This window comes from Muscardinus avellanarius (genome assembly GCF_963383645.1).
Source record: "Muscardinus avellanarius genome assembly, chromosome: 21".
Lineage (NCBI taxonomy): Eukaryota > Metazoa > Chordata > Mammalia > Rodentia > Gliridae > Muscardinus > Muscardinus avellanarius.
The window spans coordinates 3,214,646-3,238,776 of record NC_137807.1 but is presented as its reverse complement, the minus strand read 5'-3'; the positions used below and the strand labels follow the sequence as shown (position 1 = coordinate 3,238,776).

General features: G+C 57.0%; 1 protein-coding gene across 2 annotated transcripts in view; it reads right to left on the bottom strand.

Annotated features, from left to right (window-relative positions):
- Positions 1-2,649: 2,649 nt before the first annotated feature.
- Positions 2,650-24,131, bottom strand: part of AACS (acetoacetyl-CoA synthetase) — a gene marked incomplete at both ends in the record, with an annotated part of 30,892 nt that continues 9,410 nt past the window's right edge. The window contains 15 exons of one of the 2 annotated variants that reach the window (XM_080717851.1): positions 2,650-2,787; positions 4,836-5,038; positions 5,428-5,486; positions 6,489-6,558; positions 8,297-8,422; positions 8,944-9,057; positions 11,118-11,240; positions 11,358-11,422; positions 13,404-13,528; positions 13,944-14,024; positions 17,870-18,017; positions 20,531-20,612; positions 21,248-21,362; positions 21,961-22,058; positions 22,975-23,088. In XM_080717851.1, the coding sequence (XP_080573977.1) occupies positions 2,650-2,787; positions 4,836-5,038; positions 5,428-5,486; positions 6,489-6,558; positions 8,297-8,422; positions 8,944-9,057; positions 11,118-11,240; positions 11,358-11,422; positions 13,404-13,528; positions 13,944-14,024; positions 17,870-18,017; positions 20,531-20,612; positions 21,248-21,362; positions 21,961-22,058; positions 22,975-23,088 (1,661 nt within the window). The remainder of the gene's footprint in view (positions 2,788-4,835; positions 5,039-5,427; positions 5,487-6,488; positions 6,559-8,296; positions 8,423-8,943; positions 9,058-11,117; positions 11,241-11,357; positions 11,423-13,403; positions 13,529-13,943; positions 14,025-17,869; positions 18,018-20,530; positions 20,613-21,247; positions 21,363-21,960; positions 22,059-22,974; positions 23,089-24,131) is intronic. The other variant, XM_080717852.1, reaches the window with a different exon arrangement.

Here is a 24,131-nt window from a genome sequence, read left to right as displayed (position 1 = left end):
AACGCGCCCTCCGGGTGCAGACAGGGGAGTAGTTACGGAACACAGACTGGCAGGAACCCGAGGTTCCGGGCCAGGGGGAGAGGGAGCCATGTGGGGTTAAGAAAAGGAAAAAGAAAAAGAGAAAGCGAGGGAAAGCCACTCAGACACACTCATTCTGAAAATCTGAAAATGTCCACTTCTGGGGAAATCACACACAGAGGCTTGAGAGTCAGAACGCGTCTGAAAGCCCCATTGTTTTAAGCGTATCAAAGGCGCCTCTCAAAAAGCCACAGTCTCAAGCAGCCCGCAATAATAGGAAGGCCCGTTCACGGAACGCTGTCTTGTAAAATTTCACGCCACGTGAATTGATTCTCGCTCCAGATCTAGAGGCTCCGGCATCTAGAGTCTGCGGAGACTCAAAGGGGCTTGGAAACTGCGCTCGGCAATTGATCTTTTTCACGTTTTTTTTTCTTTTTTTTTAATCGATTCAGATATTAGGAACTACCCAAGAAAAGGATCACCCCCCCAAAAAAAAATCATCCAGCTGGGTACAGTGGCATACACCCATAATCTCAGGAGGCCGAGGCAGGAGGATCACAGGGGCATTCTATCTACAAGCTACCCCCCCCAGCCCTTTTTATTTTATTTTGAAATAGGGTCTTGCTGAGTTACTGAGGATGTCCATAAGTGGATGAGGCTGGTCTTGAATCTGGGCGCCTCCTGTCTCAGCCTCCCAAGTACTAGTATTATATACCATCATGCTTAGCAAAAAAAAAAAAAATTATTTTTTGAAGAGCTGGGGGTGTTGTTCAATGGTAGAGCAGTGCCTAGCATGCACAAGGCCCTGGGTTCCATCCCTACCTAGCACCACCAAAAAGAAAAGAAAAAAAAAGATATCTAAGGATCCAAAGACGACTTCTCTCCAGGTTTCTAGCAAGAGAGACAGGACGTGGCGGATGTCATGGGAGGCCCTGACGTGAGTTTTATTTTTAATTTATTTACTTATTTTATTTTAGTTATTTTTTTATTTTATTTTATTTTATTTTATTGGTGGTACTGGAGGTGGAACCCAGAGGCTTTCTACCTCTGGGCTATACTTCCAGACCCATTTTATATTTTATTTGGAAACAGGGTCTCACTTAAGTTGCTGAGAGCCTCACTAAGTAGCTGAGGCTGGCTTCGAACCTGCGTGATCCTCCTGTCTCAGCCTCCCAAGTGCGGGGATGACAAGCGTGCGCCACCACGCCCGGCAACATCAGAGTTTTAAAACACTGTTTTTAAGCCAGGTGTGGGGGCGCACACTCGTCATCCCAGTATTTGGGAGGCTGAGACGGGAGGATCACGGATTGTGACCAGCCTCAGCTACTTAGTGAGGCCCTCTGCAACTCAGTGAGACCCTAAAAACTAGGGCTGGGGGTGTAGCTCAGAGGTACAATGCCCGTGGGTTACATCCCCAGTACCAAAAAAAAAAAAAGAGAACCCAGCCAGGCTGATGAGCCCGGGACTATGAAAGACCAGGGGCACCTGAGCTTTGGGGCGCTACAGCCTGGGACGCAGATACAGTGAAAGGCGGGGTGGCCCCCCAGTGACTGGAAGAGACGGCCTCACAGGAGGGTGGGGGGCGGAGGCCGGCGCAGCAGAGCCGCGGGCAGCAGCCTGCCTGTGGCCCCGGGGACGCGGGCTGGGACGCCGCCTCTGGCCGCACGTGCGGCCAGTCACCTCCTTCAGAGAAGCCACAAGTAGACACCCCTGGACAGGTGTGCGCACGCACACACATTTATTGCACAAAATTCTTCATAGCACTTTGCCCCTCTAATCCAGAAGAGAAAGAATCCAGAAAGGTACTTCTTTGTGCTCTGTTTAAAAAAAAAAAAAAATACAAAGACGAACACAGGAACGCCTGATGTTGTCGACAGGCCGAACAGAGATGCTTGTGCGTTCCGCCCAGCCATGGGAGCCGGGACTCCAGGGACAAGTGCTCCTGGCACCATCTGACAGTGATGTCTGAAGAGCTTATTTTTTTTTGGGGGGGGGGTGGTGCACTGCCACGCCGTTCCCAGGCCTAGGGCACCCTGTCCTCGGAGGACGCCCAGGGACCGCACTGCCGGGTCGCAGGCGCCACCCAGGGTGACCGTCCACACCAGCCCCTTAGTTAACATGAGAACATTAACCATTCCAAGTCTGTGCGGGCAGGACCCATGCCCTCTGTGGTGACTCTGCCCGCTGGGTCGGAGTGTGGTGTCCAGTGCTGCCAGGGTCAGTATTCCGTCCACTGCCGGCAGCACTTGGGTCCCCGGTGGCCAGTTGTGGAAAGGGGGTGCCCCGGAGCGCTAGCCGTCCACAATGCCAGGCGCTGAGGGAGGACGGGGAGCCAGGGCTGGCAGTGCGGGGAGGGCTCTGAGCGCTCCTGGGGGGGCACTCGGTCCCCGAGACGCCAGGCAGCGCGTCCCCCCCCCGGCAAGGCCGAGCAGATACGCTCGGAGAGCCCGGCCGCCCGCCCTTCCAGCGGCCTTCGCTCCCGTCCTAGCGTGCAAGCCCGGGCCGTTTAACTCCGGAGCAGCAGCGGTGCTCCCGGGCCCAGCGAGCGCTGGGAGCAGGTTTCCTTCTAGACCAGCCGTCCGGTTCTGTCTTCTCTGGAAGGCACCGGGCGGCTGCGGCGGGCCGTCCCGCTCAGAAGTCCCGCAGCTCCGGGATGTTCCGGTACAGGTCCAGGGTGTCGGGGTTGGAGAAAGCGCCGCGGTGCTCCACGGCTTTCCCGGCCATGATCTGCTTGACCGCCACCTCCACCTTCTTGCCGTTGAGGGTGTACTGCAGGGAAAGACCCGAATCCAACACGGACAGCGTTTAGCCCAAAGGGGGAACCCCGCAAGCCACCGCGTCCAAACCCGAGTCTCACGGGAGCCACCTGCCACCAACAGGTAGGGTGGGGGGGCACGCCCACAGCCCGGCAGAGCCGGCGCCTTACACTGGGGGACCCTGCTCCGAAAGCAGCGAGCAAGCGTGTGCGTGCAGTCAACGTGCGATTAGACTTATTTGGGGGGGGGGGTACTGGGATGTCGTCCAGGGGCATCCTACCTCCAAGTGACACCCCCAGCCCTATTTTTTATTTTATCTTATTTTTTTTTTTGGTACTGGGGATGGAACCCAGGGGCATCCTACCTCCAAGCGACACCCCCCAGCCCTATTCTTTAATTTGAAACCAGGTCTCAGTGAGTTGCAGAGGCCTCACTAAGTAGCTGAGGCTGTCCGCGAACCGCGACCCTCCGGTCTCAGCCTCCCGAGTGCTGGGATGACGAACGTGCGCCCACGCCCGGCTATGACTTACATTTTGATATGAGACTATAATACATCCATTAAAAAACCCTAAAAACTAAAAATATTTATTTTTATAAATAAATTTTATTTTTGAAAATAAAAATAGTCAATTTATTAATTTATTGTAAAATTAATTTTAAAATTTTTAAATTTAAATAAAGCAATGAGCAGCTGGGCACGGTGATGTGCGCCTGGAATCCCAGTCCTTGGGAGGCTGAGACAAGAGGATCACAGGTACCCAGCCGGCCGCAGCAACTCAGTGAGGCCCTCTTTCAAAATAAAAAGAATAAGCCGGGCGTGGTGGCGCACACTTGTCATCCCAGCATTCGGGAGGCTGAGACAGGAGGATCGTGGTTCGGGGACAGCCTCAGCTACTTAGTGAGGCCCTCTGCAACTCAGTGAGACCCTGTTTCAAAATAAAGAATAAAAAATAGAGCTGGGGTGTGGCTCCGAGGAAGGACGCCCCTGGGCTCAATTCCCAGCGCCACAGAAACAAAAACAAGACGCGCATGCCAGGGATGTGAGAGGGGGCCGTGCGTGTCTGGCAAGGTCTGACTACGAGGGGAAAGTTTGCGAGGTCCCGGGCAGAGGGGCAGTTCATAGTGGAAGCTGGTGAAGCCCCCAAGTCCTGGGTGACACGTGCACACGCACCACCCTGCTGGTCCTGTTTCACCTTTAATCGGCTGGGCCGTGTTGGCGCACGTATGGTCTAGAAGCTTCCAAGGCCGCGGAGCCCAGGGACCTGCCTGAGCTCTAGTGGCCCCGCACATTTTTTTTAAGCTGAGATATAATTAAAATTCATTCATCTGAAACACTCAGCGGACGTGTGAACTAATTAAGCGCCTAAGCGCCGGCCTCCGAGGGGCCGCCTGTCACTTGGGTGTCACGGGCCCTCCCGCTGGCAAGTGCTTTGTGCGGCTAAGCTCTGCAGGTGCGGCTTGTGGGTGATAACGGGACGCAGCCTGCCGACAAAGGACACCAGAGCTGGGTGTGGTGCCGCACACCCGTACGCCCAGTGCTCGGGAGGCCGAGGCAGGAGGATCACAGGGTGGGGGGCAGTCTGAGCAACTTAGCAAGACCCACAGAATCTTTGTGAGACCCTGTTCCAAAATAAAAGAAAGCCGGGCGTGCTGGCGCGCGCTTGTCATCCCCGCGCTTGGGAGGCGGAGACAGGATCACAGGTTCAAAGCCAGCTGCACTGGCTTAAGAGACCCTGTTTTGAAATAAAAATATAAAAAACAGGTCTGGGGTGTAGCCCGGAGGTAGAAGGGCTTCCAGGAACCCCAGTACCACCAATAAATAAATAAATAAATAAATAAATAAAAGGTCTGGAGGTATAGCTCAGAGATGAAAAGCCCCTGGGTTCAATCCCCAGAATGCCCACCCCAAAATTATCCCCAAAGGAAGCAACCCAAAAGGCCATCTTGGGAAGGAGAAGGGGATGGTGTTGCTAGGCAACGTGAGGACGGCTCTTCACAGCACCAGCAGGCTGCTTGGTACCCAGCGCGCCCGCGCATGCGCAGTGCAGAGGGCGGGCGTACCGGGATGCCCTGGGTCTCCAGGATCAAGCTGGGGACGTGGCGCGCAGACAGGCCCACGCGGATGGCGTCGCGGATCCGCTTGACTAGGTCCGGCCGGAAGGCGTGCCCCGACGCCATCTTCAGAAAGAGGATGACCCTCTCCTCGCCGTCCCTGTTGTACTGGGGGACGCACAAGCTGTCCCCCACCTCCTCGAAGGCTTCCACTGCGGAGACAGAAGACGCGCGTTCTCGCGAGCCCCTCCGGGTGCAGGGCCGCCGGGCCCGGACCTGGGGCTGTGAGCAGACAGGTCGGGCGGCTCCTTCCAGCTGTGGAGGGACCCGAAGCCCGCCGCACCCATAGCGGCTGCCTCCCGGGAAGGCTCAGTCGGGCCTGCCCGCCAGGCCTGCGACCCCGGGGCCCCGCTGCGCTGGCCACCCCGGTGCTGTGTGCCCTCGGCACTCGGGCAGCCTGTCTGTACATAAAGCCTAACACAACAGCTCCCCCTACAGAAGGCCCGGGACGGGAGGGGCCGAGGGGCCTTGCGCCCCCTCTGAGGTTTGGGGCCGACTGGGGGTGGAGCCCTGGCGCTGGGGAGGGCGGGAGAGGGCCTACCGATGTTGTAGATCTCCGAGCTGCCGAAACGCACCCCGTTGGGGTTGAGCGTGCCGTCACTGGAAAGAAACACGGCCGTCAGCACACAGTGCCCGCAGGGGTGCCCCGGGGACCCTGGACAGCGGCCATGCCACTGCACCAGCCTGAGGCGGCAAGGGCGCCGCCCAGCGTCACTCCCAACCAGCCGCCCCTCACTGCCTCTAAGTCCAGACACTCTAGTGAACAGCGCTGGGGAGGCGGAGACAGGAGGAGCGCGCAGGTTCGAAGCCAGCCTCAGCTACTGGGTGAGGCTCTCAGCTACTTAGTGAGACCCTGTTTCTAAATTAAATATAAAAATAGGTCTGGGAGTGCAGCCTGGAGGTAGAAAGCCCCTGGGTTCCAGCCCCAGTACCCCCCCACACACACACAACACACACACACACACACACACACACACACACACTCCAGACAGCCGGGCATGGTGCCACATTCCTGTAATCTCAGCATTTGGGAGGCTGAGATAGGAGGATCATGGTTCACGGACAGCCTCAGCTATTTAGTGAGGCCCTCCAAAACTTAGTGAGACCCTGTCTCAAAATAAAGAATAAAAAATAGGACTGGGGGTGTAGTTTGGAGGTAGAATGCCCCTGGGTTCCATCCCCAGTACTGCAAAAATAAATAAATAAATAAATAAATAAATAAATAAATAAATAAATAAATATCAATCCAGACCTAGACATCCAGGGCCCCCGCGCGGTCACCTGCCACCACGCTGCCCTTCCCAGTCCCCCTCTCCTTCCTGGGGATAAGGCCATGTTCAGGTCCCCTGTCCAATGACGGATGCTAGCCATGACCCTGAACCCCTAACCCACCACTGCAGAGCAGGGAGGCGTGGGCAAGGCCGGCCCGCCATTGGAGAGCCGCCAAGATGCCCCCTCCAGAAAGGGCACAGGGAGGGGCGGTCCAGCCATAAGGCCGGGACGCTCCCACGGGGCCTCGGAGTTGGGGAAGCACAGGCAGCGGGGAGGGTCCCGGCCCAGCAGGGAGGGGTCCCCGGGGAAGACAGGCCCCCAAGGGCTCACCTCCGGCCCAGCATCACGATGCCCCCGGTCTTGGGGTTGATTCTGCAGTAGTCCCCGTGCGCCCAGACACCTGCGGGGAAAACAGAGTGCTCGGTCACCGAGGAACCCGGCCGGGACGGGCCACCTGGACAGTCGCCAGGGGCCGGTCACACAGAGACAGGATGCTGACCAGGACACACGGTTAGACGTGGGGCCAGGGGCAGCCCCCGGCAGGGCTGCGCCAGCTCTGACCCGCAGGGCACCACGGGCTGACCTCAGCACGCAGGCCACTCGCCGTCAGCAGGAGTCTCTGGGGCACCCTGAGTGGGAGAGGCCGCTGGCCTCAGGAAGGAGGGTGTGGGGGCAGCGGAAGGCGCCAGGCCTGCAGGGCCGGGGCCTGGTGCACATGCAACCAGCACGAGCCGGCGGAAAGCCACCGTACAGCGCAGGCACGGAGGCCTCCGCTCCCAGCCTAGGCGCCCGCCCACCCGCCCGCCAGATCTGCATTTGCTACTGCAGGCCAGCCCCCGTAATCCGCCCAGAGGCTCCGGGAAGGGGAATGTTAAATAAAACCAGCCTCCCCGTCTTCACCAATAGGTCCCTCAGGCTGAGCCTCTAATCCTGTGGCCTCCCTGCCTCCTCCTCGCCAGGGCTAGTTCCCTGCTGGTGTTCCCTGCAGGAAAGCTGCATGCAGGCAGCCGCCCAGATGGGGCTCAACCGCAGCAGGGAGGCCCCGGCTGCGAGGGAGAAGTCTTGCCAGGCTCGGGGGAGTGCTCGTGACACACAGCCCGCCTGGCCAAGCGGAAAGACGGGAACGGCCCCGACAAATCCAACCGACGTCTTTCTGACTCTCCACATGTGGTTTATGCGAAATCCTATGACTTTTCTAGAAACTGCAGGACCCAGGCAAGTGATTAGTATAAATAACTTTGGAACAGAAGGCTCGCTAAATTATGAATTACACAGCAATAACTCGAGGCCGCTTACGAAATAAGAAGGAAGCAGGAATCAGATCTTTAAATAAAAAGACTTCCCTGCCTGGGGCCTGGCTCCCCTCTGCACACAGACGAGGTAAAGTCATTCTGTGTGGGCATGTGTCTGGCTGTCAATCAGCGCGGCAAAGCGCTCTTCCATCTCCAAAGAACCAGACGATGGTGCCGGAGATGGAAAGAGGACAGGAGCCAGCAGCTGCTCCTGCCGCCGCCGCTGCCACACGAACAGCCTCCGCCCCGGTCCTTAAGAGACCTCCGAGCCGGGCGTGGTGGGCACGCTTGGAATCCCAGCACCCGGGAGGCTGAGACTGGACGATCGCGGTTCACAGACAGCCTCAGCTACTTAACAAGGCCCTTCACAACTCAGTGAGACCTTGTTTCAAAAATAAAAAAGCCAGGCGTGGTGGTGCACGCTTGTAATCCCGGCATTTAGGAGGCTCAGACCAGAGGATCACGGTTCGCAGACAGCCTCAGCTACTTAGCGAGGCCTCTGCAACTCAGTGAGACCCTGTTTCAAAATAAAGACTAAAACATAGAGCTGGGGGTATAGCTTGGAGGTAGAATGCCCCTGGGTTCCATCCTCAGTACTACACACACACACACACACACACACACACACACACACACAAAGACCCTCCGCCCTCTCTGGGTGAACCAGTAACTCCCACCAGCGCCCTGCAGCAAGGCTGCTGACCAGGGTGGGCAGTGTGCTGAGACGCGACTGGGCCCGATGCCGGCTTCAAGCTGCCGGTGACCAGATACTGATCATAAACACCAGCTCGCTGGCGGAACGGGCGGGCAGGCTCCCCGGCAAGGCCCGGCATCCGCCCCACCTACCTGGGAACTTGGAGAAGTAGGCCTTCCTGTACTTGCCCCCGTTGTCGTCGTTCCAGAAGTGCGTGGGCTGGCAGGGCATGGGCTTGGTGCACACCAGCTCCCCGCTCTCCCCCCACACTGCATTCCCTGGGGTGGGGAGGAGAGAGGGTCACGCCCAGCCCCAGCCGGCACGAGCGCTCCCTCCCTCTCCCGTAAGCCGTCAGTGCGGTGTGTGTGTGTGTGTCACTGTGGTGTGTGTGCACGCATGCAAGGCAGAGGCGGTCCGGACCGTGCAAGCCCGCGGACCTGCTCAGGGCACAGAACACACGGCAGCCCCGTTTGGCGCTGGGGACCCAAATAGGCTTTCTGATTACAGGCAGTGATCGCTACAGATTACCACGGGAGGCCATCTTGGTCCCCTCCATAACCTGGGGCATCAACTGGCGAGGCAGTGGGGCTGCCTGGCTGCCAACTCCGTGCCAGCCCAGGACTGGTTTCTTGGGGGCTGGAGACGAGGAGCCCCACAGGGCCAGGGCCGGGCTGGGGGCCAAAGGACACTACTGTGTGAGCACCGGGAGCGCGCCTCTGAGAGGGCTGTTTTGAAGAATTGTCAGCAAAGGACGCGCACATCAGTCTTAACGCCCCGGGGACGGTGGGCTGCACTGCACCTTCTTCGTCCCACGCTTCCACGGCCATGGCCAGGTTCCGGGCCTGGATCTCCCCTCTGTACACAGGAATGGACACGTTCTGGCCCATGAAGCAGGAGATGATGTCCGTGCCACCTGCAGGCAAGGGCGACAGGACCCAGCGCTTGAGACCCAGGAGGACGCGTCTGCCGTATCAGTGGACAACAGAGGAGAAAGGTCCAAAGGGACCGATGCCCATGATGACCCTCTGCAGATGGACATGGGAGAACCACCGGCCAGCTGGGGCTCCTCTCCGGGGCGCAGTGACTTGGAAACTGGAGAACAGCCCCATGTCTGGCCATGGTTTTTTTTTTGTTATTTTTATTTTGTTTTCTTTTGACTGAATTCTCTGGTTGGAGGACTCTCTAACCAAACGCCCTCTAGTGGTCACTCTGAAATCCAATACTGCAGGTGTCAGAGGATGATTTGGTTGATCCTGCCTGGCCCGGCCCGGCCCGGGGCACAGCAGTCAGGAGCCTCCGCGCTAATGTCTACACCTAACGTCTACACCGTGTTAATTAGTGGGAAAACAGAAACCTCCCGCAGCAAGGGCCATGGCAGGTGCTATCTAACGCTAAAGACGGGTGTTGGAGGAAAACACCCACTTCAGGCTGGGAGAGGTGATCCATGCCTGTCATCCCTGTTCTTGGGAGGCTGAGACAGGAGATTCCGAGTGAAAAGACAGCCTCGGCAATGTAGCAAGACTCAGCCACCTAGTAAAGCCCCGTCTCAAAAACAAAACAGAAGCCGGGCGTGGCGGGCACGCTTGTCATCCCCACGCTTGGGAGGCGGAGACAGGAGGATCGCACAGGTTCGAAGCCAGCCTTGACGCCTTAAGAGACCCTGTTTCCAAATAAAAAAGTATAAAAAATAGGTCTGGGAGTGTAGCCTGGAGGTAGAAGGGTTTCCAGGAACCCCAGTACCACCAAAAAAACATAAAAAGAGTAGCTTAGAAGTGGAATGTCCTTGGGTTCAATCCCCAGCACCACAAAAAGTAAAAATTAAATTTAAAAAAAAAAGAACTTTAAGGAAAACCACAAAAAAGTACCACTGGATGTCACTGATGTCCTCAACCTAGTGACTAGAAATTCCCTGTACACTTGGTTGGAAATCTGAAACATTTTCAAAATTAAATCAAATTTATTCCTTAATTATGTTCTGTTATATGAATTGGAGGGGAGGGTTAAGATCGAAATAAAGTAAGTCAGTATCTCCAAAAATTTTGTCAAGTGTAAAATGATACTGTGTATATTTGAGTGTGTGTGTGTGTGTGTGTGTGTGTGTGTGTGTGTGTGTGTGTGTGAATTAAAGCCAGAGGCATCCTACCTCCAAGTGATATCCCCAGCCCTATTCTTATTTATTTATTTTTGGTACTGGAGATTGACCTCAGAGGCATTCAGTCGCCAGCTACACCTCCAGCCCTACTTTACTATCTTGAAACAGGGTCTCACGAGGTTGATGAAAGTCTCAGTACTTGCTGAGGCTGTCCTCGAACCTGCGATTCTCCTGTTTCAGCGTACAAGCATACACCACCACACCGAGCTTTAAATAACACATTTTAAAGAAGTGCTTTGGCCAGGCGCTTGGTGCATACCTGTAACCCTAGTAGGAGGGAGGCTGAAATAGGAGGATTGCAGGTTCAAGGCCAACACACAATAACTTTGTGCTTCAAAATATAGAATAAAAACTGCTGGGGATGTACCTCTGTCACGGACACCCCTGAATTCAATCCCAGTATAAAAAAGAAAGAGAGAGAGAAAAATAAAATAGACTCGAGCCGAGTGTGGTGGCGCACACCTGTAATCCCAGCACTTGGGAGGCTGAGACAGCAGGACTGCAGGTCGAGACCAGCCGCAGCAAGTAGTGAGACTCTCATCAACCTAGCGAGACCCTGTTTCAAAATAAAAAAATGAAATCAGGCTGGGGGTGTAGCTCGGGGGTGTAGAATGCCCCAGGGTTCGATCCCCAGTACCCCAAAAATAGAAAGAGGGGATTCGACCATGCCTGCAGGTCATGGGATAGACCCACAGGTGTGGACTGGCCAGGTGAGGGTGCGCGCTTAGGCTCCGGCCTGGCCACTGGGAAGCACAGCCCGTGTCTACAGCCCCATCTCCCTGGCTTCACCCCGTCGCAAGCCCGCGGGGCGGCGGCCATACCCGAGATGGAGCCCAGGAGCACGCTGTTTTTGATGCATCTGTACACGTACTCGTAGCTCTGGGCCTTCAGCGGGGAGCCGGTCGACAGGATCGTGTGCAGTGTCTGCAGGCCGTGGGTCTCCACTGGGGTGAACGGACAGCCAGAGATCAGCACGGACACTGGCCCGGCAGGCCCCGCCCCCGCCGCGCAGGCCCCGCCCACTGGGCAGCCCCCCCCCCACTGCCTGCAGAGGCACTCACCTGGCTTCAGGCCTTTCTCTTCCAGCACCGACAGCCACTTGGCACCCGTCCCGAGGACCGTGATGCTACGTGAACAGGTGGAAAGAAAACACCAGAACATTTCAGGAGCCTGCGAGGTCCCAGGCCAAAGCTCTCCGTGGTCGGTCAGTGACCCATTTCTATGACGTCTGCGAAGACCAAGACGTGGGCCCACAGCCCACGCTCACCCGGGAGCAAGTCCCCGCACCTGCTCCCTCCAGGGCGCCGGGGACCAGGGATGAGTGTTCGCCTAACCCCCAGCAGGTAGGGGGTCTGCCCCCACCTGGCACCAGGCTTTGCTTACATCAACAGTTTGAAGCCAGTGTAACCCCAGTGCTTGAGAGGCTGAGACAGGAGGGTCACAAGTTCAAGGACAGCCTCCCCATGTGGTGAGACTCTCATCAACCAAGCCAGACCGTTTCCAAATAAAAATAAAATAGGAGCCGGGCGTGGGGGCGCACGCTTGTCATCCCCGCGCTTGGGAGGCAGAGACTGGAGGATCGCGAAGGTCCAAAGCCAGCTACGCGCGCTGGCTTAGGAGAGCCTGTTTCCAAATTAAAAAAAATATAAAAAATAGGTCTGGGAGTGTAGCCCGGAGGTAGAAGGGTTTCCAGGAACCCCAGTACCATCAAAAATAAAATAAATAAAATAAAATAAAATAAAATAGGGCTGGGCATGTAGCTCAGAGGTAGAATGCCTCTGAGTTCAAGCCCCAGCATCTACACACACACACACACACACACACACACACACACACACACACACACCCCGGAGCTCCAGGCCTATTCCTGACCAGCATGTTCCTATAAACGTACGACCAAGGAAAGAGGAAATACACTTTTTTTTTTTTTTCAGTACTGGGGATCGAACCCAGGGGGCATTCTACCTCCAAGCTACACCCCCAGCCCTATTTTTATTCTTTATTTTGTTTTATTTATTTACTTTTTATTTATTTTTTTGGTGGTACTGGGAGTGGAACCCAGGGGCTTTCTACCTCCAGGCTATACTCCCAGACCACTTTATATTTTATTTGGAAACAGGGTCTCACTAAGTTGCTGAGAGCCTCACTAAGTAACTGAGGCTGGCTTCAAACCTGCGCGAGCCTCCTATCTCAGCCTCCCAAGCACGGGGATTACAAGCGTGCGCCCCCACGCCTGGCTTTTTATTCTTTATTTTGAACAGGGTCTCAATGAGTTGCAAAGGGCCTCACTAAGTATTTGAGGCTGTCCTCCAGCAGAGATCCTCCTGTCTCAGCCTCCCAAATGCTGGGATTACAAGCGTGCTCCACCACACCCTGCTTTTCTTTTGAGGGTGGGGGGTGTTGTAGCTCAGAGGTAAATGCCCTGGGTTCAATCCCCAGTACTACAAAAAAAAAAAAAAAAAAAAAAAGAATAAAAATAGGTCTGGGGGTGTAGATCAGAAGTAGAATACCCTTGGGTTCTATCCCCAGTACCACTAAAAAAAAAGAAAGAAAGAAAAAAATAGGGCTGGGGGTGTAGATCAGAAGTAGAATGCCTCTGGGTTCCATTCCCAGTGCCACAAAAAAAATAATTAATTAATTGCAACTCCTCCAGCCGGGATGGGGATGTAGCTCAGAGGAGGGACGCCCCTGGGTTCAGTCCCCAGCACTACAAAAAAAAAAAATCTACCTCTCCTGTGGCCTGTGGATTTTCGGAGCAGGCCAGGACTTGGGGCGGCCCCTCTCTCCGCAGAGAGCCTCATGGAGCCCCCGCCCCCCCAGTCTTCCCCTCCGGGCGCCTCCCCATGCTCCTGGAAGGGGACACTCTGGACGGCCAAGCCCTCCGAAGACCTCAGGGGAGAAGGTGGAGGCTGACTCCAGAGCCTTCCCAAGGAGGCCGCTCCCTCGGCAATAGCCGAGCAGGACACCCAGGGGCCTACCCGATCCTGTCCACCAGGTCCCACAGGACACCCAGGGGCCTACCCGATCCTGTCCACCAGGTCCCACAGGACACCCAGGGGCCTACCCGATCCTGTCCACCAGGTCCCACAGGACACCCAGGGGCCTACCCGATCCTGTCCACCAGGTCCCACAGCACGCTGGGCGTCGGCACCAAGGGCGAGCCGTCGTACAAGACCAGGGAGGCGCCGGTGGCCAGGGCGGACACCATCCAATTCCACATCATCCAGCCGACCTGCGCGGAGGGCGTGGCTTAGCGGGAGGGGCGTGTCGGGGCGTGGCTTAGAGGGGGCTTAGCGGGGGTTGGCAGCTGGGGGCTTCGTGGGTGTGGCTTAGATGGGCATGGCTTGGGTATGGCTTCACAGGTCCTGTTAGGGTAGGGCTTGGTGGGCGTGGCTTGGTGGGCGTGGCTTTGACAAAGGTGTGGCCCTGTGTCTTTAGGGGCGTGGCCTCGCAGGGCGTGGGTTGGTGGGGTGTGGCTTAGCAGGGTGCGGCTGGCCAGGGCCCTGGCAAGCACTGCGCCTACACCCAGCAACTCCAAGTCCTTGAGATGAGCTTGGACACAGTACTAACATGGGTGGAGCCTTGCCGGTGGCCCCCAGGGCACCTGCAGGCCCTCAGGGGGCAGAGCGCGGGCGGGGAGGGCTCACCGTGGTGTAGTAGAGCAGGACGTCTCCGCGGGCCATGTTGCCGTGCAGCACGTGCTCCTTCAGGTGCTGGATGAGCGTGCCCTGCGGGGGGCGGGGGGCAGGTGAGCATCCCCCGGCCGGGCGATGCCCCCTTCCCAGCCTCCGGAAGGCTGGGATCACAAGCGTGCGCCCCCACGCCCGGCTCTCCGCACTTGCTGCAGCCTCCTAATTAAAAGGCTGAACGGGCAAGCTCCAGTGCACATCTGGGCGCCCCCGCCCGCCCGCCCCGCGCCCTCGGTGGAGAGCTCGCGCCCGGCTGGGTCGCCCTGCCGCCTCGGGATGCGGCCAGGCCTTCGTGGGCGCGGGGAGCGCCCTCTGGCGTCCGACGGCGCCCCAGCACCCGCCGCGCTGAGCCCGCGCCTGGGCTTATCTGCGGGGACTGGACGGGCGGGCAGGCGGTCCCCGCACCATCACTTCGCCCTTGGCCCGTTTCCCTGCCTTTACACTGAATCCACACGTGATGCCCGTCGACGTCCCTGGAGTGGGGAGCCGGTGTTCGGGCCCGACGGCGGCCCGTGGGACTGGTCCACGGATGTGAGCGCCGGCCCCTGGCCAAGGTGCCGGGCTGGCGCAGGAGCCGCCGGGGCTGGCGCAGGATCACAAATGTGGCGGGCGCGGTGACACACGCCTGTAATCCCAGTACTTGGGAGACTGAGACAGAGGGATCACAGGTTCAAAGATAGCCTCAAAACCTAGTGAGACTCATCAACCCAGCGAGACCGTCTTTCAAAATAAAATAAAAAAGGACCGGGGGGTGTGACTTGTGGCTTGGAGGTACAATGTCCCTGAATTCAATCCCCAGTACCAAAAATAAAATGAAAGTAGTTGAGAGTCTCTCTACATTGCTAAGGCTGGCCTCGAACCTGCGATCCCCCTGGCATCCTCCTAGGATTACAGGTGTGTGCCACCGAGCCCAACGATTACTTTAAATTTTTTTCTTTCTTTCTTTCTTTTTTTTTTTTTTTGAGTACTGGGGATGGAACCCAGGGACATTCCCTCTAAGTGACACCCCAGCCCTATTGTTTATTCCTTTTTTTGAAACAGGGTCTCACTGAGTTGCAAAGGACCTCACTAAGTAGGCTGTCCGCAATCTGTGATCGTCCTGTCTCAGCCTCCTGAACTCCCAGACCTCTTTTTATACTTTTTTTTATTTGGAAACAGGGTCTCCTAAATCAGCGCAGTTGGCTTTGAACCACGAGATCCTCCTGTCTCCGCTTCTCAAGGGCAGGGATTACAACCTTGCGCCACCACGCCCACCCGGCATGATTACAGCTTTTGAACTATTTGTGGCGGAGTCAGAAGGCTTTGCTGAGGGTGAGGACGTACAGGAGCATGGCTGAGTGGGTCTCGGGCGGGAGCATGGGTGGGGGGCAGCCCCAAGGAGGGGACCCAGGACCTGGTGCAGGCCAGGTGAACGTTCTCCTCCCGCCGGGCCACCCCCAGGCCTGTGCAACCGGACTGGAAAGAAAGAAGGAGGCTGCTTTCCGACTCCTTCGTGGACTTGGAAACAGCCAGCAGCCAGGGCTGTGACCCCGCGCCCACACGAGGCCCAGCCGCCACGGCCTACGATAGCGCCATGTCCAAGTCCACCGTCCAGGCGACTCTCCAAACCACACAAGAGGCTCAGTCACTCCTCTGGAGACGCGAGAGCCCGGTGAAGACGGAACAAATATAACTCTTCCTCATCTCTCCATCTTCTAAGTATACCCGGCGCGTCGCTTTACGAGCAAACTGCACGACATCCCATACACCCTTGCGCTCTCCTTCAAAAGGGACGTCGCCATGGAAAAGCACCAAAAATAAAAGCACGGTGGGACATTCCCATTTTTCTGGAAATACATGGTGTTTGGCCACTTACGCCCTACTGTCTGCGAGGTTCCTAAAACCGTGCGTCTTCGTGGCTCCGTAACAGGCCCACGTCCCTGCGGGCCGGGCTGCCTTCCCTGGGGAGCAGGAGGCCCCCCACCCCGGACCCGCGCACACCCAGGCTGGAGGTGCTGACACGGCCGGCTCGCCCCACAGGACAATTCACGGCCCACACGAGGGGAGCGGGCTCCGCAGCGTAGCCGGGAAAGAAGCCTTCGGCCAAAGTCCCCACGCCCTGGGCTTCGGGGTCAGCACCGCATCACCAGGGTGGGGCTTTATCTGCAAGTGTTCCCCAGCCCGCGACTGGGCCTCCAGAGGGGCCCAAACCAGGCAGGACAGAGGCCACGTGGCCCCTCCCACGAGAGCGATCGGGGAAGCCGAGGACCGGCTAAAGAGTGCCCAAGCGGTTCCGAGCCAAACAGGTCCTTCTTAGGGACGGGATTCAGACTGCGTGAGGTTTGGAGAACATCTGTAAACATCTGGCTACTTAAGCCAGAGTAAGAACAGAGTTATAACGCTGGGCGTGGCAGCGCACGCTTGTAATCCCCGCGCTTGGGAGGCAGAGACAGGAGGATCGCGCAGGTTCGAAGCCAGCCGCGCGCGTTGGCTTAGGAGACCCTGTTTCCAAATATAAAAATGTAAAAATAGGTCTGGGAGTGTAGCCCGGAGGTAGAAGGGCTTCCAGGAACCCCAGTACCACCAAAAAAAAAAAAACAGCGTTATATTTCTTTTCCAAACCCCAATACCTAGCTGGGCGTGGTGGCAGACGCTTGTCATCCCGGCATTTGGGAGGCGGAGACAGAAGGATCGTGGTTCGCGGACAGTCTCAGCTACTTAGCGAGGCCTTTTGCAGCTCAGTGAGACCCTGCTTCAATATAAAGACTAAAAAATAGGGCTGGGGGTGTAGCTCGAAGGTAGAATGCCCCTTTGGGTTCCATCCCCAGTACTGCAAAGAATAAAAAATAAAAATCACCCAATCTCAATACCTCATCTAGCGAACGCCGGCCAGCTCGTGGAGGATGTGGCGTTTCTCTGGATGTCAACGTGCTAGCCACATACCAGCCCCAAAGATAAGGTACACGATGCCAGCCCACACGGGCACACTCCGTATACACGCTACGGAAGGACAGCTTCAGGGAACAGCACCACACCCCTGAGGACCAGGATGTGCTCAGAGTTTCTGTTCTCCTCTGTTCTGGTTCTTATAATACCGCAGGTCAGCCAGGCATGGTGGCACACACCTGCGATGCCAGCCACTCGAGAGGCTGAGACAGGAGGATCACAGGTCAGAGGCCAGCCTCAGCATTTTAGTGAGATCTTGTTTCACGCTAAAAAATTTAATAGGGCCGGGCGTGGCGGCGCACGCTTGTAATCCCCGCGCTTGGGAGGCAGAGACAGGAGGATCACGCAGGTTCGAAGCCAGCCACGCACGCTGGCTTACGAGACCCTGTTTCCAAATAAAAATAATATAAAATAGGTCTGGGAGTGTAGCCCGGAGATAGAAGGGCTTCCAGGAACCCCAGTACCACCAAAAAATAAAAAATTACATAGGGCTGGGGGGTGTGGCTCAGAGGTAGAATGCCCCTGGGTTCAATCTCTAGTACTGCAAAATTAATAACAATAATAGCTGGGCATGGTGGCACACAGTGAGACCCTGTTTCCAAATAAAGAATAAAACATAGGGCTGTGGGTGTAGCTCAGAGGTAGAAAGCCCCTGGACTCCATCCCCAGTACCGCAGGAAAAAAATAATAACAATAATAACTAAAACACTGCGTCGTCACGAATAGTCCCCAGGCCCCTAAGGGAACACAGCCTGCTGAGTGAAAGTCCACGTCCCCAGGGGGCGCCGAACCAGGAGCGCTCCCTGGGGACCGAGTCGCAGTCACTGTGGCAGCGAGCACCCCAGGCGGGAAGCACAGGCCCGGCCCTGATCCCTGGGGGCCGGCTACAAGGAGGACCGGCAGGGACCTCGAAGAGGGGCGGTCACGGTCACAGGGCGGGCCGCGGCGCAGACACCTACCCCTGCCGAGTGCACCATGCACTTGGGCGAGCCCGTCGTGCCAGAGGAGAACATAATGAAGAGCGGGTGGCTGAACGGGAGCTGCTCGAACTCCAGCTGCGGGGCCTGCTCGCCCGGCCGGCTCGCCAGGAAGTCCTCCAGGAACACGCTGCGGGCAGCACAGGGCGGGTTGAGCCTTCCAGCAGGCTGGCCCTGATCCCACCCCGACCGCACCGCGCTTGGCCAGGGTCGCCCACCCGGCAGGCAGGCTCGAGGGTCACAGACACCAGTCTCAGGAACTCAAGCTGATTAAAAAGGAATTCTGGCCAGGCGTGGTGGCACACACTTGTAATCCCATCCCAGTACTGGAGAGGCTGAGACAGGAGGACTGGAGTTCGCAGACAGCCTCAGCTACTTAGTGAGGCCCTTTGCAACTCAGTGAAGTCCTGTTTCCAAATAAAATATCAACTAGTTCTGGGAGTATAGCCTGGAGGTAGAAAGCTAGCTCCCTGGGCTCCACCCCCAGTACCACCAAGAAAGTAAATAAATAAATAAATAAGAACTAGGGCTGGGGGTGTAGCTTGGAGGTAGAAACGCCCCTGGGTTCCATCCCAGTACTGTAAAAATAAATAAAACAAACAAGCAAACAAATAAGTAACAAATAGGGCTGGGGGTGTAACTTGGAGGTAGGATGCCCCTGGGTTCCATCTCCAGTACTGTAAAGAATAAGTTAAATAAATAAACAAACAAACCTAATAAGCAAAGCCTGCTGCTCCAGAGGGCAAGAAAATGCACACCTGAGAAGTTCACAGCCAGGGGAATCCTCCTCCTCCTCCTCCTCCTCCTCCTCCTCCTCCTCCCCACGTCCCTCTTACTTAAAGTACTCAATCTAATTGAAGCTTCACAGAGAAAACCCTTTCCTTCCAAACGGTCCATAGATCACAATAAACAGCAGTTACTTCTGCTGCTCTTTTAAAGATGAAAAGCCCAGGGCGGCTCTGCTCCCTCCTAGACGGCACACGGCGTGGGTCCACCTGCGACCCCAGCCCTAGAAGCTGAACGGGGACCAGGCCTGGGCTTCCTGCGCAGCGCGCCCGCCTCGCATGACGCTGCACGAGGGGCCGATGTGATTCTGCTGATGTCCTCATCTCTCTACCAGTGACTCATAAACATCCAGGTCAATAAAAGCCCATCGCCGAGGGGCTGGCAAACTTCAGCTGGCTTCCCCTGGTGTCTGCATCAAGGGTTCCATCAGTAAAACTCAGGAGCCAGAACTGGGGGCCCGACCTCAGGCCAGGGCTCAGTGCAAGCTGAGCAGAGGGGCAGCAGAGGGGCGCTAACCACATGCCCTGCTCAGTCAGCCCGGGAGTGAGGAGGGCCACGCACCCAGAGGCTAATCACGGGCGCGGGTCGCCCAGCTGGGCTCTGAACCCACGACGGGGCTCCAGAGACGCAGCCCCGGCCACACTGCTGCTTTGCTGCAGGCAATGTTCCAGATGATTCCGAAGGGTGGCGCATGCAGGACAGCCCTCAAGGCCACTCAGACGCCGCTGCACCCGGCTCTCAACTCCTGGGCGCTTGGCCCCTGCCGCCCAATGAGCGCGCTGAGTCCTGGCCTAGCGGTCACTGGCCCTCCACCCCAGGTGTGACTCATCCTTGCAAACAGGTCAGGACACAAGCCCATACCCCCAGTGCCCTACACAGCACCCCAACAAAACCAGGGAGCTGATGCCACCTGCCATCTGCCTAAGAGGCCTCTACCACCCTTCTCTCTTCTCCCTGAGGGCACCAGGGCCCCTCCCACTGCCTCACGGCCCGCTCACAGTTCCTGCCAGCTGGAGGCTAAGACAAAGGGTATCCTGAGAGTAACTCCAGCTCAGAGGCCTCTCAGCCTGAGCCGGGCATGGGCGTGCACGCCTGTCATCCTTGGGAGGCTGACACAGGAGGAGCACAGGTTCGAGGACAGCCTCAGCAAGTAGAGAGGCACTCAGCCTCCTGGCGAGACCCTGTTTCAAAGTAAAAGTAAAATAGACTGGGGGTGTAGCTTGGAGGTAGAATGCCTGAATACAATCCCCAGTGTGCGACAAAAGAAAGAAAGAAGGAAAGAAAAGAAAGAAAGAAAGAAAGAACGGACAAAGGAAAGAAAGGGAGAAGAAAAGCAATGCAGATGCCCCGTGCACAGCTGCCATAACAAGAAGAAACATCCGCGGGGGTTTAGGACAGATGCGTTTTTGCCCAGGCATGCCCCATCCTCGGCTGGTCAGATCCCTGCCCACGGAACACACAGACTCGAGGGCGACAGCGCACTGTGCACACGCATGCGTAGGTGTGAGCACACGTGCGTAGGTGTGAGCACGCGCCTGCTTTTCCACCCGCAAACGCACAGGCCCCTGCGCATCGGTTCCGAGGCGAATGCTGTGGCCGATCTGGGGGCCAGGCGGGCCTCTCCGGAGCCCCACCTGGAAGGGCGCAGACAGGCACCGGCACCTCCTCTGTCCACCTCTCACCTGCCACACGGCCTCGGGGTTCAGTCTAGGGTCAGCTCCACTTACAACATCAAGCCTTTCCCTGAAACCTCCATTTCTAAAACCGAGTCCACGGGGTCAATCCCTGGGGGCTCCACCCCAGGGGACCGCCAGCGCCCGCCCAGCTGGGGTCAGAACGCGGCCGGGGGCTGCCTACCTGTTTGGAATCTTAGAGATGTCGATCTTCTCTCTGGAAGCGAGGTAGGGGATCACCACCACTTTCTTCAGGTCGGGTAATCCTGAAAGGCCAGAGAGGAGAAAAGGCCCGGTGGCGGGTCAGAGGTCCTCAGCCGCTGACTCCGCTTCACCAAATGCAACCGCCGGGCGGGGCGGCGTAAGGACTCCTGGGGAGGGTGTTATTTCTTTTCTTTCTTTTTTTTTTTTTTTTTTTTTTTGGTGGTACTGGGGTTCCTGGAAGCCCTTCTACCTCCGGGCTACACTCTCAGACCTATTTTTACATTTTTATTTGGAAACAGGGTCTCCTAAGCCAGCGCGCGCGGCTGGCTTCGAACCTGCGCGATCCTCCTGTCTCTGCCTCCCAGGCGCGGGGATTACAAGCGTGCCCACCACGCCCGGCGGAGGGTGTTATTTCTGTGAAGGCACACACACTCGGGACACCCAGGGAGGCTCCAAGCTCAACATGTACCTCACACCCAAGGCTGGAGGGCTGTGCACACATATACACACACAGGGGGCTGGAGGGCCGTGTACACACACACACACACACACACACACACACACACACAGGGCTGGAAGGTGCGTGCACACATGCACAGACCCCGGGCTGGAGGGGCCATGCATGCACGTGCACACACAGACACCAGGACTAGAGGAACCGCGCAGGTGTGTACACACGCCGGGCAGCAGGGCACACCTTTGACCACCTGCTGCAGCTTCTCCAGGTGGTTGTGCTCTTTCCCGTTGTAGACGACAGCCTCGACGGAGAAGATGAGTTTCGGCTGAATTTGAGAAAACCGGTCCAGGACGCCCTGAAAGGGGGGACAGTCATCACTGGTCACCCAAAAGCCGCCCGAAGGAGTGCTGATCGCAGGGCAGAGAAGAGGCCACACTGTGAGCGTCTGAGCCAGGTCCCTGTGTCCCGCATCTACAGGCACCGCAGGAAGCCCACCAGACGCCACTCACATCTGGGCCACAGAGAGCATCAGAGATGCCCTGCCTCAGCTGGCTTAAGAGAGCCTGTTTCCAAATAAAATAGAAAATAGGTCTGGAAGTGTAGCCTGGAGGTAGAAGAGCTCCATTCCCAGGACCACACACACACAAAAAAAGCCTTTATCAGCCGGGCGTGGTGGCGCACCCCTGCATTAGCTCAGAGGTAGAATACCCCTGGATTCTATCCACAGCAACGTAAAAAAATAAAATCTTCCTGTGTGTACAGAGCGTGTGTGAGGCCCCAGGTTCAATCCCAGCACCAGAAACTGAGAACACGGTCCAGCCCCCCCACCCCCACGGTTTCTCGGTCAAGGCCAGGGTGCAGAGTGATGGCGCCCCTTCCCTGCCTCGCTCCCGCTGCCCCAGCTCCTCGGGAGCCCTGCCCGCCGCACGCCTCCCACCCAGAGGCCCACTCACGTTCACGCCGAAGTCCGGGGACGTGGAGCTCCAGATGGCACCGATGCTCGCTGCGGCCAGCATGGCCTCCACGGCGTGCGCGCTGTTGGGTAAGTAACCTGCAGGCAGAAGCCAGGGCGGTGAGCCGGGCACGCTTGCAATCGGTCCCAGCATTCGGGAGGCTGAGACCGGAGGATGGCGGTTCGCGGACAGCCTCAGCTACTTAGTGAGGCCCTCTGCAACTCAGTGAGACCCTGTTTCAAAATAAAGAATAAAAAATTGGGCTAGGGGTGTCGCTCAGAGGTAGAGTGCCCCTGGGTTCTCTCCCCAGTACAGCAAAAATAAATAAATAAAAATAAAATGAAATGAAAGGCAAGCGTGGTGGCACATGCCTGTATCCCAGTATTTGGGAGACTGAGACAGGAGGATCGCAGGTTTGAGTCCAGCCTTAGCAACTTAGTGAGACCATGCTTCAAACTAAAAATTTTAAAAGTAGGGCTGGGAGTGTAGCTTGGCGGTAGAATGCCCCTAAGCTCAATCCACAGTACCCCCACAGAAGAAATAAAGAGAGAAAGAGAGAAAGGAAAGAAGGAAGGAAGGAAAGCGCCTAGTTGCTTCAAGTGGTAAGTTGTGCCTTGGTACCCATGGGGACAAAGGAAGGGCGGGGCTCAGGGCTCCCTCCTCTCTGGGTCCTCCATACCTTCCTCGGGGTTGGCGAGGGTAGGAAGGCTTTCTGGGATGGCACTGGGCACCTGCCCACACTCCCCCGTACCCTCCTGCTCTGCAGGGCTGAGTCCTAACCACACCTCGGTTACTGCACCCACCAAGCTCAACTGCACACCCTGGGTGCCCTGGCACTGTCTCAGGCTCTGGACACCAACGAGAATTTTCGCTTCACAAACAGGGCGCTCTGCCCACGATTCCCCAGCTCGGTCTCCTTTCTCCCTCGCGGGGAGCGTCCAGGCCGCAGAGATGCCGGAGGCCGCCCGCACCTCCCCGGCCTCCCCCAAAGCCCGCGAGCCCCAGGCCACTGACCGACCACGCGGTCTCCCTTCTCCACGCCCATCTTCCGCATGGCGGCCGCCAACGAGGCCACCCGCTGCCGCAACTCCTCAAAAGTCACCTTGGCGATGTCCTCTCTGCCTTCTCCTGGGGAGAGAAAAGGCGCCGCTGCTGTGAGGCCCCTCATGGAAGGCAGTTAGGGTCCGCGGGTGCGGTGTCCCCCAAAAGCGTGAGCGACGGAGCACGGTGCGGGGGTGGCAAGGAACCCAGGGCGCGGAGAGCATCCCTCCTGGCCGCTGGACCAGGGGGCGGGGCCGGGTGGGATGGGGACTAATTGCCCCCCCCACGTGTGTGTGCACGCGTGTGTGTATTTACGAGCACTCCTATCTTTTTTTTTTTTTTTTTTTTTTTTTTTTTTTGGTGGTACTGGGGTTCCTGGAAGCCCTTCTACCTCCAGGCTACACTCCCAGACCTATTTTTACTTTTTTTTTTTTTTAATTTAGAAACAGGGTCTCCTAAGCCAGCGCGCGCGGCTGGCTTCGAACCTGCGCGATCCTCCTGTCTCTGCCTCCCAAGCGCGGGGATTACAAGCGTGCCCACCACGCCCGGCAGCACTCGCGTCTTTCTAACACTTTCTCTGCCTTTCTCTTTCTTTCCTCTGTCTCTTTCTTTGTCTTTGTCTCTCTTTTTCTCTCCTTTTTTTTTTACAGTACTGGCGGGGATGGAACCCAGGGGCATTCTACCTCCAAACGACTTCCCCAGCCCAATTCTTTTTGTTCTTTGTGGTCTTGGGAATAGGCCCAGGGGCATTGTACCTCCAAGCCCTACTTTTTAGTCTTTATCTTGAAACCGGGTCTCACTGAGTTGCAGAGGACCGCACTAAGCAGCTGAGGCTGGCTGCGAACCACGATCCTCCTGTCCCAGCCTCCCAAATGCTGGGATGAGGAGCGTGCACCACCATGCCCGGCTTCCCTCCCTCCCTCTCTCCCTTCCTCTCTCTCTCTCTTTCTGTCTCACTGTCAATCTCTCTGTCTGTCTCTCTCCCCCTCTCCCTGTCTCCTCCTCTGTCAGTGTCCGTGCTGTCGCCGCACACCCTGGCACAGTGGTGTCTCTGTCTGGGAGCCGCAGCCATGCACTGAGACCTCTGAACTGAAGCCCCGACCCTCCGGTTTTATAGGTTGTTCTCGCTC